At 52.2% G+C, this 18,600-nt stretch overlaps 1 protein-coding gene across 1 annotated transcript; it reads left to right on the forward strand.

Annotated features, from left to right (window-relative positions):
* Nucleotides 1-40: 40 nt before the first annotated feature.
* On the forward strand, nucleotides 41-18,600 carry TMEM43 (transmembrane protein 43). The gene is made up of 12 exons (XM_017505038.1): nucleotides 41-310; nucleotides 4,535-4,684; nucleotides 5,674-5,808; nucleotides 6,398-6,492; nucleotides 7,367-7,416; nucleotides 7,684-7,753; nucleotides 8,547-8,617; nucleotides 9,566-9,687; nucleotides 9,951-10,025; nucleotides 10,591-10,692; nucleotides 14,180-14,297; nucleotides 16,554-18,600. The coding sequence occupies exons 1-12, from the start codon at nucleotides 299-301 to the stop codon at nucleotides 16,754-16,756; spliced, it is 1,203 nt and encodes a 400-aa protein (XP_017360527.1). The 5' UTR covers nucleotides 41-298; the 3' UTR covers nucleotides 16,757-18,600.

The raw sequence follows: 18,600 nt of genomic DNA on the forward strand, positions 1-18,600 counted from the left end.
GCAGCTCTCCAGGCAGTAGAAACTACATTTCCCAGAAAGCTTTGCAGTGCGCAGGCGCATGAATGAGGTACTGCAACGCCCCGACCCTAAACTACAATTTCCAGGAGGCGTCGCCGAGCGCATGCGCAGAAACGTTGGGCACGCAGGGCGGTGACTGTGGTCAGTACCGCCTGTTCCTGGAGTCTACGCGGATTTTCGAAGCTGGATCTGGCAAGAGGCCGCTGGACTCCACGCTCCGATCGTCAGCCCACTTCCTAGCTGAAGAGCGCGAGGCGGCGGCAGGGAGTCGGGTCCCACCATGGCCGCGAATGTGAGTGTCTCCTGGCCAGCCAGGCCACACCCAGGCTTCCCCGTAGCCCTGGGGCTCTTCGCCGGGAGCGCCTGGGTCCATTTCGCCGTCTGGAGCTCCTCCGCGCAGCCGGGCCCCCATTGCCCTCTGCGCGCTTTGTCCGTGCCTTCGGCAGCTCATCCCTTTCTGTTATCTCTCGGCCCGTCCAGCCTTCTTTTGTCTCGGTTCCTTGGCCCAGCTCGTCCTTAGCTTTCATGCGAAGGTGGACTCGGAGGTGTGGCTCCCGCACTGCGATCTGCTTGTGCGCCTCTCCGCGGCCTTTCCTTGCATTCCCAGTTCCTTCCTGGACCTTGGCGGTCTGAAACTTGCGCATTATCAGAGCTGGATCGGACCTCAGAGAGGGGGCCAGTCCCTTGGGAGGGAGGAAGGCGATCCAGCCCAGGTGGAGCTGTCCAGCAATGGACAGACAGGGCTCTCCAGGAGGGCAGAGAGCTCCCCGCCCTCGGGAGGTGTGTAAACCGAGGCTGTGGTGCTGCAAAAAGCTTAGGCTGGGCTGGGAGCGAAGGAGTTAGGGGAAGAGGGAGCATTTCTCTACTGTGGGGCCCCTCCTCTTCCTAGCAAGGATTTGGTTGGAGAAAGCCTGGCTGAGGGCTGTTCCTTCAAGGCCTCTTCTCCCTGCAACCAGCCTTTCTCGGGAAACTATTTAAGCCCAACATTCATTCAACAGACCAAGCAACGCCGCCTACCAGGGCGCTGGGTGTGGTAGAAGCTGGTGACTCACCTCTCCCCTCCTCTGTGAAAGTGCTTCTAGGGCCAGCTTAGGAGCCCTGCCAGCCCCAAACACACCCTCCCTCCTGCTTTGGTAGAATGCCTTAGCAGCTCTCCCCTTGCCTGTCACACCCTGTTTCCAGGCACCGCTTCTGTCCCCAAGCGTCCTCTCTGCCTCTCACACCCCTTGAGAGCCCAGGGTGTGCATCACCCACAGCCCTAGCACACTGTGCCTCAGGTTACTATCATCCACACTCCCAGGACACTTTGGGCCTTCAGGAGCGTTAGAAGCCTTGAATGTTGTACCTAGAAAGGTGCTCAGAGGAGAACACTCAGAGGTGTTCCGAGAGACTCAGGGTCCGTCCACCAGGCTAGAGGGCAGTCAGGAGACCAGCCTGTCTGCAGTATGTGGATTCTTTGCTCCCATCACCACCACCACCGTATTTTACAGATGTGGAACTTCCCCAGCAGGCTAAGGCACCTGCCCAAGCTCTTGTGGCCAGCTTGGCCTGCTGTGACACAGGAACATGCTGAAAAGGTCAGACTTGGAGTTAGGGAGACCTGGGGCAAATCCAGATTCTTCCACCCAGTAGCTGTGTGGTCTTCATCTCTCCAGGTTTATGTAGCCTTATGGATCAGTTACCGTGACATTTAAGGGAGACTGCTTAGCACAGTGCCTGGGGTGTGGTAGGTACTTAATACTTGAAAACAAGCCTGTCCTCACAGAGTGGCAAAGATGGTCCCAATGGATAGAGACCACCTTGGGTACATTGAGACCTGACCCCTCACCAAGGAACATGCTTGCATTTGGGTATCCTCTGCTACCAAGCCTTTGTTAATTCTTCCAGTAGCTGGGTACACATTTACAACAGCCACTAGGCTGGGTGAGGAAGGAGGATCTGAAGATATTGGTGGGGGGGGGAGCAGGGAGACTACAGAATTCTCAATCAGTATAGCAGCAACAGTACCTGTGGTGAAGGTACGGTTCCCCTCTCCACTTTATAAGTGAGTAAACAGAATCAGAGAGGTAGAGCAATTTACCCAGCCTTACACAGCAAGTGATTGGTGAACCTGGGCATCAAACCCAGTTCTGTCCATTTCCAGGGCCTATGTGTTAGCCTCTGTTCCCACCACTCATTGCTCATTTCTTCTGAGTTCTGAGTGCTGGGACTGGGAGGGGATGTGTCACTGGGAATGTCTCTGTGTGTGTGTGTATCAATATGATGTGTATGTAAATGTAACATATAAGTATATATAAATATGTGTGTATATATAGATCCTTTATGATCTTCCATGTTTACTGAGAATTTTGGTTCAGAACATGGGCTGCGTATGTCATGTCACGGCCTACCTCACCCCTCCTCTAGCCTCATGGGCACCGTCCTGTACCAATCTTCCTTCCCTACAAGATCATCTTTGAGTCCCTTATCTTGATGTGGGCTGAGGGGCGGCCCAAGAGGAAGCCACGCCTCCTTTTCCTGTGGCTGCCTGCAGCTGGCTAGCAACATTCAGCTCACTTTGTACCCCAAGAGATGGGGAGCACAGACTGGAATGAGTAATGGGAGAGCAGCCTCCAGTCTGCCTGGATTTGAAACCTAACTCTTCCTCTTAGAAGCTGTGTGATCTGGGAAGATGACTTAAACCCTCAGCCTGATTTTCTTATCAGTGAAATGGGGTTGTTATGGCATCTACGTCTTTGGGCTTGCGGTGGGCTGGCCTGTGATAGACTGGTGTGTTTGCCATTGTCACCATTATGATGGTCACCTGCCTGCCTGTGGTGATTCACTCCCCTAATGTTCCCAAATGGCATGTGAAGTCAAGACAACTTCTGGATTCATGGACATCTAGTCACTGGAGGGCTTGGCTGGTGGTATTCAGAGACAGTTAGAATGCAACATCAGCTTTGTCCAAACAGAGACTGTGACTCAAATCACTCCTCTGGTACCCAGTGCCAGGATGGGGCCTGTCTGAGCTGGTCCCCACTTTACATCTTTGTGACTTGTGCCAGCCTAGTGTCAGTTGTAGGGAAATCTGTTAACGTTCCCACTAGCTAACACATGTATAGTGCTTTCCATGCCTAGGCCCTGAGCCACCCAATAACTATGTTCTTTGGTTCTCATCACAACCCTATGCACCGAGGAAATGGAAGCCACAAAGGGGTGAAATTGCTTGCCCAAGACCCTATAGTTGGTATGTGGCAGAGCCTGGACTCAAACCCAGACCTTCTGGCTCCAGAATCCTGCCCTAGGTGATGACACTTTTGATCAGCAGTGGATACACCCCAAATCATGTCTCTGTTATTGGCCAGAGAAAGCCTGATCCACTCACCCCTGAGCTTGAGGCCCGCTGTCAACCTGTGCAGAAATGCCAGGCTCCCCATTTCTTTCCCCATCCCTCCCACAACCCAGGTAAAGCAGATAGGCAGCTGCTCCCCCCAGAACCACTTCATAGTTCCTCATCACTGCTGACACCGTTCTCCTCTTTAGGGATGTACTTCCCCTAGAGTCTGCCTCTAAGATGCCACTCAAATGCCCCGTCCTCCAGGGAGCCCGTCTTGATACCCCAGCTGGAAGGGGTCACTCCTTGAGCACCAGGTCCACCCCTCTCACCAGACACTCTGCATGACCTCCTAGTATTGTTTATGGTTGTGACCTTACTGCCCTAAGACTGTCTGCTTCTTTTCTGACCCCACTAGCGCTAGCACTGCCTTTAGAAAGCTCAGCCACTGCTTGCTGAATTTCATTAAAAATACGTCTCTAATAACCTCTTTGTAAAATAGCTTGGCAGTTTCTTAAAAAGTTAAACATACATATTCTCTGTGAACTAGCAGTTCCACTCCTAGGTATATATGTACGGGAAATGAAAGCACAGGTCCACACAAAGGTTCATATATGAATGTTCACAGCAGCATTATTCATAATAGCCAAAACCTGGAAGCTGCCAAGATACCTATCCCCCGATGAATGATTCAGCACATTGTGGCATAGTCATAAGTGGAATACTACTAAGCCATGAAAAGGAGCAAAATCCTGATAAACACCACAACATGAATAAATTGCAAAAACAGTGCTCTGAGTCCAAGAAGCTGGGCAGAAAGGAGTTTGTGCCCTGATTCCATTTTTCTCAAGTTCTAGAAGAAACAAAACTAATCTACAGTGGGAAACATTCAAATTTTAAATTCTTCCCCTCCCAACCAGTTACCACCTCTGGTTGGTGGAGAGGGGGAGAAGTGGCAGGAAAGGGGCACAAATAAACTTTCTGGGGTGATGGAAATGTTTTGCACCTTGCTTTAGATGTTGGTCAGATGGAATAGACGTTTGTAGAAACCCACCAAAGTGTACATTGAATATCTGTGTTTTTTTTACCAATTACAGTTAAAACTGAAAAAAAAAAAAAAACCTGAGTATAAATAAATAGCGAATTTCATTTGTTTTTAAAAAAACTAATTTCATTCTGTGCATGTTACTTTTTCTCCAGTATTCCAGTACAAGTACCCGGAGAGAACATGTCAAAGTTACAGCCGGCACCCAGCCAGGCTTCCTGGAACGGCTGAGCGAGACCTCGGGTGGGATGTTCGTGGGGCTCATGACCTTCCTGCTCTCCTTCTACCTAATTTTCACCAATGAGGTTAGCACCTCCCTCAGGCACAGTTGGATCCAAGTGTTCATGCTGGGTCACCAGGAAATCTCCATTTCTTCATCTCTTGCCTGTTTTTCTCTATTGTGGTGTTTTTCTTGGGCAGGTACTTCCTCTGTGATGGCAAATATGGCCCGAGAAACTGGCTTACATCCAACCACTTAGCCCAGGGAAGAAAGAAACCTTTCTTTTTTTCCTTCCTTTATTCTTTTCTTTTTTCCCTCCCTCCCTTCTTTTCTTTCTTTTCTCTTTCTTTCTTCCTCCCTTCCTCCCTCCCTCTCTCCCTTTCTTTCTTTTTCTCTCAAAAATAAGACCTCATGATACAATAGTATATTTCTAAATCATTTTTGCAACAGTTACAGGGCCTCAGTGTCCTGGCTGGGCTCTCAGTCCTCTGAACCAATCTCCCTGTGGAGATGGCTGGGGATGACTCATATGTTCTGCTTGGCAAGGCCTGGGTCACATGATTTGAACAGGGGTTCAGATAGACCTGGGTAAACCACATGGGCTGAGAGTAGGGGAGGAGAGCCAAGCGTGTTGGCTCAGGCCTATAACCCCAGGACTTTGGGAGGCCAAGGAGGGTGGATTGCTTGAGGCTAGAAGTTTGAAAGCAGCCTGGGCAACATAGCAAGACTCTTCTCTACAAAAAAATTTAAAAATAAAATTTAAAAAAGCCAGATAAAAATGGGGAGAAAGGTACAGGGCAGGCAGAAACATCAGCTGTTCCCACCATTGAGGTGGTACTAAGATCGGCGGGGGCTGGTGGGAACCAGTGGGGGAGTATGAAGAAGTCTGCCTGGGAAAGCAGGAATCTGGGTTCTAGTCCACTCTCCACTTGCTAGACCTCAGTTTTCCAGCTGTACAGTGGGGAGATGGGTCTTAGTGCTCCCCGAGTCCCCATCCTACCCTGATACTTTGCAACAAGCACAGTCAGGCTGAGCCACCCGAGTTGTTGGAACCCCCACTCCCTTTGCTCCCAGGGCCGCGCATTGAAGACGGCAACCTCGCTGGCCGAGGGGCTCTCACTTGTGGTGTCCCCTGACAGCATCCACACTGTGGCTCCGGAGAATGAAGGCAGGCTGGTGCACATCATCGGTGCCCTGCGGACATCCAAGGTAGGCTTGGCAGGGATGCTGACCCGCCAGTGGCTCGGGGCTCGTCCTGGGTATTGTCTGGCTGAGGATTTAAAAACATGGGCCTTGGAGATGGTCACACATGGGTGTGATTCCCGCCTCCACCACTCAGCATCTATGTGGACCCGTCAATCCTGAGTCTCAGTGTCTCTATGTATAAAATGGGAACGGTAATGATAACAAGCTTGTGGCCAGCCTTGGGGATTTGGTAAGATTAGGTAACTAACGTCTTGGTACAGTGGCTGGCACTCAGGGAGGTGCTCTCATGATTGTGATGACCATGTATGTCCATTGCAAGGTCACAAAACTATCTTGGGCACCCGTGCTTTCCTGTTATTTGAATACCCAGTATGCTGTTGGCACCATACCATTGGACCGTGCAGCCTAGGTCCATGCTGAAGAACTTGGGACAGGGAGCATCCTTGATCCTCCCCTGTGAAGCAGCATAGGCCTCTTCACCCTCATCCCCCTTCTCTAGTTCTTCTACTTCCAGTCCAGTTTCCCCTGAGCCAGGCTTTCTGGGCTGACATGAATCTTATCCGTTATTTTTTTGGTTTGATTCTGTGTGAAGCTTTTGTCTGATCCAAACTATGGGGTCCATCTTCCGGCTGTGAAACTGCGGAGGCACGTGGAGATGTACCAGTGGGTAGAAACTGAGGAATCCAGGTGAGGTGCCAGGGGGTGGAAACTGTTGGGGTAAAGGAGGAGTAAGGGGTAGGTGTCAGGATAAAGTGCAGATGACTTTCATTGTGATGCCTTCGAAATTCAAGTATAACGTCTTCCTATCAGAAAAGTGTGAAATTACCCTAAAATGAATGGCCAGTGATGTGGAAGTGGCAAAAATCCAGTGAAGAGTGGATCCATGAGGAAAGGGAGATTGAGTGGCTCCCTCATACTGCAAGTTCCAGGGATGCACAACTTGAAACATAACTTTTCGCAGGCCTCAAACACTGTCATCAGGATCAGTGTGCCACCCCCAGACCCCACTGCATCGCTCTGTGTTCAGCCTTCCCATCAGCTGTGTTGGTCCCATCTTCTTGCCACTTACAGCGTATCAGTTCTGACAGGAGTCCCGGGGCAGGCTCTTACTGACCAGGGCCAGGGTCACCTGGAGCTGAGGGTGGGTTCAGCCCCACCTGAATCACATGGACTGTGACCGATGGGTGGGGAGTTGGTGGGAGGAGCAGGAGAAAAGCAGCTTCAGGAGCAACCCCCACCACAGGGCTGTCCTGGAGCAGAGGGTGCAGCCAGATCTCTGAGCCCAGAGGACAGGGCTGGGCTCCTTGGTGTAAGGCCAGTGGGGGCCAACTTCAGCTCAGGATGGGAGAGCGCTTTCCTCCAGGCAGGGCCTTCAAGGGTGGGAGCTGGCTGTCTGCCAGAAGTGAGTGCCCTGTCTTGGGGCTGGTGTAGAGAAGGCATCTGCCCCAGCTGGGGAGTCTGACCTGGTAGCCCTGAGATTGCTTCCGGCTGGAGATGCTTAGAGGTTAGACTGCCCGGGGCGATGGGGCTAACCCCTGTGGCTGCCTTGCTTTCCCTGCAGGGAGTACACCGAGGACGGGCAGGTGAAGAAGGAGACGAGGTATTCCTACAGTGAGTGCTGGGCCCCTTACGTGGTCTCTGCCTCTAGTCGGGGCTCACAGCAGTGGCTGGACAGCAGGGCTGTGGGTGGGGCCATGGGAAGGATGCACCAGGTGGCAGGATCCCTGGGTGCCAGCCTTCAGAGCCCTGCTCTCCCACCCATCCAGTGAGGCTCTCTGACCCACCCCTTTGGCTCTGAGATGGGAGGAGCTGGGCTGGTGGGTCTCAGCCACATGCCACTCTTACCCAGGCTCTGAGTTGATTCCTCTCCCTGAGCAGACACCGAATGGAGGTCAGAAATCGTCAACAGCAAAAACTTCGACCGAGAGATTGGCCACAAAAACCCCAGGTGAGAACCAGGCCCCAGGCCTGAGTGCAGCCTCGTTTACACTGGCAAGTCTTCAAACTCAGTTTCTTCATCTGAGTAACAGGATTGAGTTAATCCTGCCTCATGGGTTGAAAATGTGGGATGTGGTTTTGAGACCAAGCCCTGTGCTGGGCACCAGGAATAGAGATCTGTCTCCCCTGACCCCAGGCGGGCTCCCCGCAAACAAGTCACAAACGTAAGGCCTGTACCAAGCGTCTAAGGGGATTTGCATGCATGGGGCCAGGGAAGATTTTATTAACTGTTTGCCATGGGTGGGAGGACAATGAGGACAGGCTTTCCAGAGGCAGTGGCATTTGTTCAGGGCTTCCCAGGATTTCAGTGGAGGGAGCATAGTGGTGGTGAGGTGGGCATAACACTTGGGTGTGGCTGGAGGGTAGGCTTGTGCAGCAGTGGTCTGAGCTGTGCCAGTATGATGGTCAGGGGCTGGAATGCTCTGTGGCCTGGGAGGGGCTAGTGAGGGATGTGAAGTCCACGCAAGATCCATCTGACAGTGGTGGGCGGGGCAGGACAGGCTGGCAAGGGTCTAGGCAAGAGGGTAGGAAGCTCCAGTGAACAGGAGACAGAGTCAGGGTGCTCAGCCCAGGAAGGGGCACAGGACCCCTGTGGTGGGCAAGTCAAGATACCTGCTGTGCCTGGCCTAGTCTGGACTTGCAGGAACCTTCTGGTGGGGACCCTGCCCAGCATAAACAACCTAAAGGGACCCAGGCAGCTCCCACACTAGTGTCCATCACTGACGGCTCCCTCTCTCCCACAGTGCCATGGCGGTGGAGTCATTCACGGCAACAGCCCCCTTTGTCCAAATTGGCAGGTTTTTCCTCTCGTCAGGTAAGTCTCAGGCCTCTCCGGAGCAGCTCATGCCAGACGCACAAGGCCCCTCCCAGGGCCGGAGCCCCCAGTACTCAGCCTTCAGATGGCTAAAGGCACAGGATCAGCCTGCACCTTTGCAGCACGATGCTTTGGGCTGGGGGCCAGGGGAAGGTGAATCTCCAGGAAGCAAGGGCTAACTAGAAATCCCCACCCCACTCCATCCCACCAGGTTCCTCTGAAACCTTAGTTCCAGAGAATGACTGAGGCATGCATCCTCACCCAGCTGCCTGCTGGTGTCTGTGCTGAGTAGACTGCTGAGACAGTCCTGCCTCAAGCAGCCTCCAGCTAGTCGTAGACATGGGGCGGTTCAGTGCTGTCAGCCTAGGGCTCTCCCTCTAAGACCTACCTGTGCCAGGAAGGCACTGGCTCATCATAGCCACCCCCCATTGATTCCAAAAAGAAGTTTGCAAGGGATAAGGTGGCACCAGTAACCCTGGCGTTCTGTTCCTGGGCCTGACCCATGAAGGTGGGAGAACACACCAAAGGCCCTGATAGCCCTGGGGAGGCTGGATGATCCTGGGCCTGGCCTGGCTGCCTTCTGTCTGCTCTGTTGCTGGATGATGCCTGCTGTGCCAGCTGGGCCTACTGCCAAGTAGCTCTCAGCCCAGGAGGCGAGTCAGGCTTGGATGTGGCTGGTCATAACCCTGATGGAAGGGAAAAGGGCTAAGGCCACTCCCAGCACTGAGGTCACTCTGACTTGGTGCGGAGGGTACAGGGAAAGCTTCCTGGAGGAGATGGTCTAACCCAGGGGAAGCCATGGACAACAGAGTCAGAAAGAAGCACCACAGGCTGGAGCGCCATGTGTGCAGGCTCCAAGAACACGGTGGAAGAGGGTCGGGCCGGGGGCTTTGCAGATTGAGGTTTTCACCTGGTCCACTAGGTTTCTAACCATTCTGCTCCCCTCAGGCCTCATCGACAAAGTCGACAACTTCAAGCCCCTGAGCCTGTCCAAGCTGGAGGACCCTCATGTGGACATCCTTCGCCGCGGGGACTTTTTCTACCACAGCGAAAACCCCAAGTACCCGGAGGTGCGCGGAGAGACTTGGGCTTTCCAGATAGAAGGGTCAGGGCCCTACAATCAGGTTCCTGCAGCAGGCGGATTCAGCTCAGTTGCATCCACAGCTGCACTTGGCCAAGTGCAGTTGGAGTGAGAGAGGCCGTCTGGGTGACAGCACAGCCTGGGGACAGATGTGGAGGTGGAGAAGCCTGAGGGGTATGGCTGAGGCATCCTAGACCTGGTCCCAGGCCAGCAACTCCCTGCTTCACTCTCCTCACTTCTCTTCTGCCCCAGGTTGGAGACTTGCGCGTCTCCTTTTCCTATGCTGGATTGAGCGGCGATGACCCTGACCTGGGCCCGGCTCACATGGTAACCTGGCTTCCCAGGGGCAGACCCTAAATCAGGGCCTCACGACTTCCCTCGGCACAGACACCTTGGTCAATGTCAGGAGCACTTGGACCCTCTTTTCCCTGAGGAAAGGGACACGCTCACATGCACTGTCAGGCGGGCACACTGCTGAGCAGTTTCAGAGCTCCATGTCCCCACGACTGTCCATGGACCCCACACTAAGAAGGGCAGCTCAAGAGGGGTCTCGTAGTTGTGGCTTATGACTGGTGTTCCAGTCATACGCAGATCCTCTCCTCTACCCCATTTTGATCTCTCAATAATTGGTTTTGCATTCCTGGCCTATGTGCAGTCCCGCCCCAGCCCCTGCTCTGCCCTGCCCAAGGTACTGCCTGGAGCTTTGAATGGAGCAGCTCATCCAGAACTGCAGGGGCTGATGCACCCCAGGTGGACGAATAGAGAGAGAATCCCCAGGGTCTCTGCACTCACTTCCCCGGCTGGCACCCAGTCCCAGGAGGGTGGCTGTGACTCTCGTGGGAGCATCTCCCTCTGGTCACCCCTCAGCTCTAATGCTAACTCCTCTGACCAGGTCACCGTGATTGCTCGGCAGCGGGGTGACCAACTAGTCCCATACTCCACCAAGTCTGGGGATACTTTACTGCTCCTGCACCACGGGGACTTCTCAGCAGAGGTGAGTGCTATGCCCCACCTGTATGGTGGGGGAATAAGCGGGTTCTTCCTTCCAGTGATTATTTAATAGGATCCCACTACCAGGTGTCATAGTGAGGCAAGGAGGAGAAATAGCGGAATGTTGAGTATCCCTCATCAAAGTACTTGACCAGGAGTGTTTCAGATTCCAGATTTTTTTGGATTTGCAGATATCTGTATATACATAATGAGATCTCTTGGGGATGGGAACCAAGTTTCAACACAAAATCTACTTATGTTTCATGTATACTTTGTACACATTACCTGAAGATGATTTTTACAGTGCAACCCCTCATATGTGGTCAGGTGTGGGATTTCACTTGTGGCATCATGTTGGCACTCAAAAGTTTTGGATTTTGAAGCATTTCAGCATTTGGGTTTTGGGATTGGGGAGGCTATTTGTCATGAACCCTCAGTGTGCAGGACTGTGCTAGGCACTAAACTCACTCTGCCTCACAGACTGTCCAGTAGAGGAGTGAGAGTGACAGAAGCTCGTAAGTACTGATGCATTGTGCCTAGTGTTGGGAAGAGGAGAACAGGTGCTCTGAGACTAGTGGACATCAGAATAGGATATCCATTTCTACAGTGGTCAAGCAGGGCCTCTGACAAGTGAATTTTGCTGACGAGCAGGGGTCAACCCTGGAAGAATCAGGCATCAGTATTTCTGGCAAGAACAGCCCAGTCTGGGCATGAAAAGGTTCACCTTGTCAGGGGCACCTGGAGTGCTATAGCCACAGCCCAGAGCAGGGAGTGGGAGTGGGTGAGGGGCTACACCAAGGTCTGTGTCCTTCCAGAACATCAGGAGGGCAGGGAAGGGTTTTGGGCCTCAGCTACCTGGGCATCCCTCTCCCATCGTAAATAGGGAGGGCTATGCCTCCGCCACGTCCCAAGGAGAAGGGGTGCCTAGACGTGCTGATTAGTTCAGTTCTGTGCCTTAAAAGTTAGCTTGTCTTCTCTAGGCAGGCATTCCCTCTCTGTAGCAGAAAAACTGCGTGTTTAGTTTTTCTGTTGTTGATGAACATGGGTGTCCCTGGTGTGGCACTCTATACCTGCCTTAACTGGGACTGCTGGAGTTTTCATCCAGAAAGGCCAGAAAGGGGCAAGGCAGCAGGCAGGCGTCAGGGGCTAGCTGTGACCTTTTGTTCCTATTATTAGACCCTCAGCAGCAATCTGTCCCATTAGTCTCCAGCCCATGGTGGTGACTGGGCCTCACCCACTCCCGGTACCTGGCCAGGGCTAGGGTGTGGTCAGTTACCAACCCCGGGGTGTGGCTGCCACCTCCTAGCCTAAAAGGCCATGAGTCACCCTTCTACCAGCAGCTGAGGGTTCCCAGCAGGTTTCTAAAATTAGGAGGCCTAGTCCAGACCTTGCTGTCTCTCCCAGGGATGAGGCCCCGCTCGAAGAACTGCCCCTGCAGAGAGGAGTGGATGGGGCCCATGGCTTAGGTAATGCCCCAGAAAGGGAAGGCTCTGCAGTGCAGATGGGCAGGCAGCCTCCTCACCACCCTAGGCCTCCTGCTGTTTAGCAGCCCCAAAGCCCTGCCTTCCCCCAGCCAAGCCCCCACCCCCACACAAGGTCTCGGGTCTCTGCCAAGTGGAAGAAAAGGCCCAGAGCCAGGCAGGCAGCCCAGGGCAAAAGTCAGGATGCCCCAATTCCAGTCCCACAGGCAGGAAAGTGCAGCCGGCCCCAGTGCTGCCTCCCACCTGCTGCAGCACCTTGAGCTGATGCTGATCTCTCAGCCTGTTTCCTCATTCATGAAGAGGAAAATGTTTTAAGTACTATTAGTAGTCTCATCATCCCTAACTGGTTTGGTTGTTGAGGATTATTCATTCATTCAGCCATTTTCATTAAGCATCAAGTGCTTCACAGACATGCCCCCTGCTCTTGGAAATGTAGCGTTTAGTTAACTGCTTGAGGTGAGACCCTGGGCACATGACATATCCTCTCAGAGCCTCAGTTTCCTCATCTGTAAAATGGAGGTAAGTATTCCTACCTCACTGAGTGATTCTGAGGATTAAATAATATTCGTAAAACACTTAGGAGAGTATCAGATAAATGGTGAGTGTCGGTGTGACCTGTTTTTATTGTTATGGACTCTAAGAGAGGGCCCAATTCAGATCAGGGGGTCAGGGAAAGCCCTCTGAAGAAATGGCGTTGAAGCCAAGCTGGAAGAGTGTGCAGGAAGCCGGCCAGGCATGACTGTGGGCAGTTGCTGTATGTAGGCAGAGCAAACCCACATGCAGACACCCAAAGGCGAAGGACACTCGACCTGGGTTGGGGACGGCAGCCAGCGGGGTCAGGGTACCCACGGCAGGGTTAGTGGTGGCAGGGCTCTGGCAGGTGGCTGCGTGGAGAACACAGAGTGGGTGTTGGAAGCAGGACCAGTGAGGCTCCTGTGGGCGGACAGTGGCAGGAGACTCGGGAATATGCAGCCTGGACTGGATGGGAGTGGTGGGGGAGGAGTGGGCCACGTCTTTCCCCCAGATGTGAGTGGGTGGGTGTGCCATGTGCTGAGATAGAGAAGGCACCAGTGTCAGTGCTGGACAGGCCGAGACATCAAGTGGAAATGTCGAGGAGGTAGTGGGAGCTGCAGGGCTGTGAGGGCCCAGAAGGCCAGAGCTGCATAGGGTCATGGCACATGGGGGCCAAGCAGGCAGATGGGATGTCTGGGGAAAAAGTATGGACTGAAGCAGCTAAAGAACTGCAGCATTTAGGTTGGGTGTGGTGGCTCACACCTGTAATCCCAGCACTTACAGAGACTGAGGTGGGTGGATCACCTGAGGTTGGGAGTTTGAGACCAGCTTGATCAATATGGAGAAGCTCTATCTCTACTAAAAAAACTAAAAAAGGTAAAATTAGCTGGGCATGGTGGCGCATGCCTTGTGATCCCAGCTACTCGGGAGGCTGAGTCAGAATTGCTTGAACCCAGGAAACAGAGGTTGCGATGAGCAGAGATTGCGCCATTGCACTCCAGGCTGGGCAACAAGAGCAAAATTCCATCTCAAAAATAAAAAAAAGAATTGCAGCATCTAACGGACAGGAAGAGGGGCATGGACAGTGATGGACCCTGAGAAGGAGGGTGCGGTGTCCCCAAGCTATGTGGAAAGGGTCTGAGGTTAAACACAGACACAGAGCAGAGCACGTCGCCCAGCAGGCATGCTTAAACCTGCTCAGGGGTGGTGGGGAGGGTCCCGTTCATTCCAGGTGAGACTGGACTGAGGGCTCCAGGCATTGGCGGGCTCTGAGCTGAGGTGGGCCTGTACCTTCCACAGAGATCTCATGCCTTGCCCTATGCTCTGCCAGCTGGGCAGAAGGACTTAGCCCTGTAGGAGGCTTGCCCCACCTCCCTCTGGCCTGTTCAGAAATGGTCAACAGCTCCCAAGTTGCCACAGCCCCCTCAGCACCTGCCCTGCTGACTGGGTAGGCTGCTGCCCCTCGGTGTCCTGACCTATCCCCACCTTGTCCAACAGGAGGTATTTCATAGAGAACTAAAGAGCAACTCCATGAAGACCTGGGGCCTGCGGGCGGCCGGCTGGATGGCCATGTTCATGGGCCTCAACCTCATGACACGGATCCTCTACACCCTGGGTAAATGTCGGGTGGGTCACTGCCCTCCCTCTTGCAGTCTCCTCTGCCTGTTGCATCATCTCAGCCCTTCCAGCCTGATGGGATGGCCCCTGGGCAGAGACCAGGCAGTTGGCCCATCTTTGTGTCCCTGCTCCATAGCCTTGGGATGAGGGAGCAGAAGAAGGCAAGTATGAGGCCAGGAGCTGCCAGGGGCAAGGCTGGGTGGGGCCGACTCTGGGGCACTGGTCTCGCTCCATTGCCTGAAGGTCTATCCATCCACTGGCTTGCTCATTTGCTCATCATTCCTTTGCTCCACAATTGAATATCACATTGGACCCAGTCAGACCTGCTTGAAATCTGTCACATCCAAGTTCTGGATGCTTGGCTATTCCCTTCCCACCTCAGTTTCAGCCCCCTCACCCCTCAAATGCACTTTTATGAAATGTTTGGCAAATAGGAAACATCCAAAACTATCATGTTTCCTTCCTTACTCCAAAACCTGGGCTAGATTTGGGCAGCCAGCAAGTCTGGAGGATGAAGGAGAGTTCTGGGCCATTCTTCCAGCCTGAGGTTGGTGCCAGCAAGCCCAGTAGGAGCCCCATGGCCTAGCATGGTTGGGGATCTGAGTGCCCAGCGTGGCTGAGTATGTTCTGGGCACGAGAGGATGGGGTCCTGCAGAGAACTCTCCATCCAAGCCTTTCCCTGGAGTGTGTCTCTTCTAGTCACATGACTGGGTCCAGCCCTCTCTGGGTGCCAACAGAAACCTCTCCCCCACTCAGCAGGCACAAGTTGGAAAAGGTCTGGCTGCACATCTTGGGCTGTCAGAGCTTGGGGGGACCACCTCCTTTGTTTACAGTTGGGAAAACAGGGCTGGGAAGGAAAGGACTCTCCCTGAGGCTTTCTTTGGAAAGCCAAATTGTGCTCAGAAAGACCAGTGACATGGTGGGCATATTAGGGAGAGAGCAGCATTTAAATGGAATCCTCCATCTTACCTTTATGACCTTGGGCAGACCAGTTCCTTTCTGGAGCCTCGGTTTCCATGTGTCTGTCTCAGAGGGCCCTTCTTTGGATTGACGTCTGTGATCCCAATTCACCCTACGTCTGGAGTGCTCCAGACTCAGACAGACTCAGAGTGTGGAGGGACCTGCAGGGCGGGTAGGGTGAGTTGGGAGTGCAGCAGGGAAGCACACACTCCCCTATACGTTTGATAAATACTGACTGCCATGTGTAAGACTCCATAGCAACAGAGACAGGCTTAGAGCAACAGCTCAGAGCCCAGGCTCTGGGCCTAGACGGTTCTGAGTTCAAATCCTGGTTCTGGCACTTCTTACTTGGTGGTGAGTTTCTTAACTCTCTGAGCCTCAGTGACCGTATAGGTAAAATGAAGTTAAGAAGAATACCTACCGTACGGGGTGGGCATGAGCACTTCATGAGATAACACATAGGCAACGCTCAGAAACATGAACTTTGCTGATTATAAGGGCTGAGTAGCAGTGCCGTATGGGAACAGACCAGGATGAGGCCAAATGGTGGCTTGCAGGGTGTGTTGCAGGTATGGTGGGGCACCAGGGCTTGCTCTGCAAACCCAGTGATTCCAGACCACTGGTGGCCTCCTGGGAACTGAGCGAAGATTCCCTGAGTGGACATCAGCTATGGAACGCCAACCTGGAGAGGTCACACAAGGCAATAGGGTAATTCCTCATGAATTTAGCTGGAACCTCGGCTTTATCCTATTGAACCAATAGTTTGTCAGATTCTTGAGGAGAGGCCAATGCTTAGGCTAATTTATTTCCTAGAGTACCTCCTGGTTCAGTGCTGGGCACATAAATAATCGGTAACATCTTGCTGCATGAACGAACAAACACCTCTAGGAATGGCTGAGAGTTCCAAACAGGCACCCACAGGAGGCTCCACCCACAGCCTCTTGTGTGAGTGTGCAGGACCCAGGGTATTTCCAGCATTACAGGCAAATGTCTTTATACTGGCCTCTGACTACTATCCACATATAGTATTAAAGTTTTCAAAGCACTGCCATGTCCTCTCCCCTGGAGCGGGGTAGAGTGGGTGGCTCAGTGTGTCCAGCCATGCAGCTCATAGCACAGGCTCCCATGCTCCCTTAGCTCTCAGAACAAGGCTCTTGGCCTTCTGCTACACTGACTCTCTCCCTGCCTCACACACGAAGCAACAGAGGCCCATCTTACCTAGGGACAGGAGCGATCTGCTGATCTGGTGAGATGTAGAACGGGTTACACCTCATTGCCTTTCTCCTTTCCACAGTGGACTGGTTTCCTGTCTTCCGAGACCTGGTCAACATTGGCCTGAAAGCCTTTGCCTTCTGCATGGCCACCTCACTGACCCTGCTGACCGTGGCGGCTGGCTGGCTCTTCTACCGGCCCCTGTGGGCACTCCTCATTGCCAGCCTGGCCCTGGTGCCCATCATTGTTGCTCGGACACGAGTGCCGGCCAAAAAGCTGGAGTGAAAAGACCCTGGCACCCACTTGACACCTGTGTGAGCCCTAGGATCCAGGTCTCCCTCACCCCTGACCCAGCTCCATGCCAGAGCAGAAGCTTGGAGCGGTTTTGGACTCTCTAACCCCTCTCCTCTTCAGGGGCCAGACTTGACAGCACGTGCAGCGGGTTGGTCTTCCCCACGCCTCTTCTTGCCAGTAAGCAGCTTTGGTGATCAGCAGCAGCTTGTAAATGGCAACCTGATGGCTTCTCCTGCTGTTTCCTTCCTCTCTCTCAGACTGAGTGGGTACGGCTGGCCACCCAGCCCATCGGCAGCTGACGATGCAGAAGCTCCACAGAGGCCTGCTGATAAAGGGCTCACCCTTGCTGTATGCTGCTTCTCATCACTGCACACAGTGCCAGGCTTTGCCACTACCACCAAGCACATCTGTGGTCCTGAGGGGTGACCATTCGTCATTACTGCTGAGTCCTGGGTCACCAGCAGACACACTGCACATGGACCTCACAAAGCAGGCACACCCAAAACCTAGTCTGTGGCCAGAACCTGATTTGGTACTTAAACACTGAAGGTGTTCCGAGGAGAAAAGCTGGACATGTTGGGCTTTACATGTACCTTATGGTTCGGTAGAATCTGTACTGTGTGGGATCTCTGAAGGCCCTACTTAAGTTTTTCTTCATTATTTTGCTGGTTCCTGTGTACTTTCCTACCGAAAGAGGGAGTTCTCTGAAATAAGATTAAAAAAAAAAAAAAAAAAACACCCACACCTGAATGATTAGTATTTCAGACTGTTACAGGAAACACCTTTTAGTCTGTCAATTGAATTCAGAGCACTGAAAGGTGTTAAATTGGGGTGTGTGGTTTGACTGATAAAAAGTTACCTCTGTCAGTATTTTGTGTCACTGAGAAGCTTTACAAGGGATACTTTTGAAATAAGTATTAGCAAAAGGATTGTTTTCCCTCTGGGAAGAGAAGGTGGAGAAAGCACTTGCTTTCATCCTCTGGCATCGGAAACTCCCCTGTGCACTTCAAGATGATTTAAAAGATTAAAGAAAAGATTAAAAGAAAATGTTGGAAGCTTTATACTAAATGGGCTCCTTCCTAGCCCAGTCAACCACAATAAAGAACTGGGGCCTGAGGCTTGCTGTAGAATGCCCACACCTGCCTGATTTCACCGGGAGTGCTTTTGACGCGGGCACCTGGGCCTCCTATCTCTGCTTCCGAGTGGTTCTTTCACAGGTTGTGTCCATAGCTTTAGTCATCCTAAATAAAATCCACCCACACCTAAGGCACAGAATTTGTTTCCCAACTACTCTCACACATTTTTAAAGTATGTTGTAACCAGGATGTTATCTTAAATGATTCTTTGTATACCTTCTCTCATATTCAGAAACTTTTGCACCTGCTGGGAGTAATTGCTTTAGCAACTAAGTATTTGGTAGATGAATAAGGAAGGGGTCAGAACTTCTGAATCTAGAGTTCTGTAATCATCTCTCTTGGCCTGGGATGCCTGTACTATAAATGAGTTTCTTTACATGAAAAACACAGCCAGCCCAAAATGACTTATCTGGGTTTCGGATTGAATAGTATTCACTAACTGCTTATAACATGAGCAATTTCATCAAATCTCCAAACTCTTAAAGGATGTTTCTGGAAAACACGCAGTATAACTAGACGATGGCTAAATGCAAAATCCTTGGGATTTGGTTTTTTTCTAATAAGGATTTTAAATTACTGCCAACTTCAAAAGTGTTCTTAAAGAGAAAAATAATGTTAAGAAAAATGTAAAAGCTTTGAAAACCAAATTTGTATTATCTTTATATTTTTGATGAAAAAATTTGAAATAAATTTCTAAAT

Source organism: Cebus imitator, unplaced genomic scaffold (assembly GCF_001604975.1).
Source record: "Cebus imitator isolate Cc_AM_T3 unplaced genomic scaffold, Cebus_imitator-1.0 Scaffold332, whole genome shotgun sequence".
Classification (NCBI taxonomy): Eukaryota; Metazoa; Chordata; class Mammalia; order Primates; family Cebidae; genus Cebus; species Cebus imitator.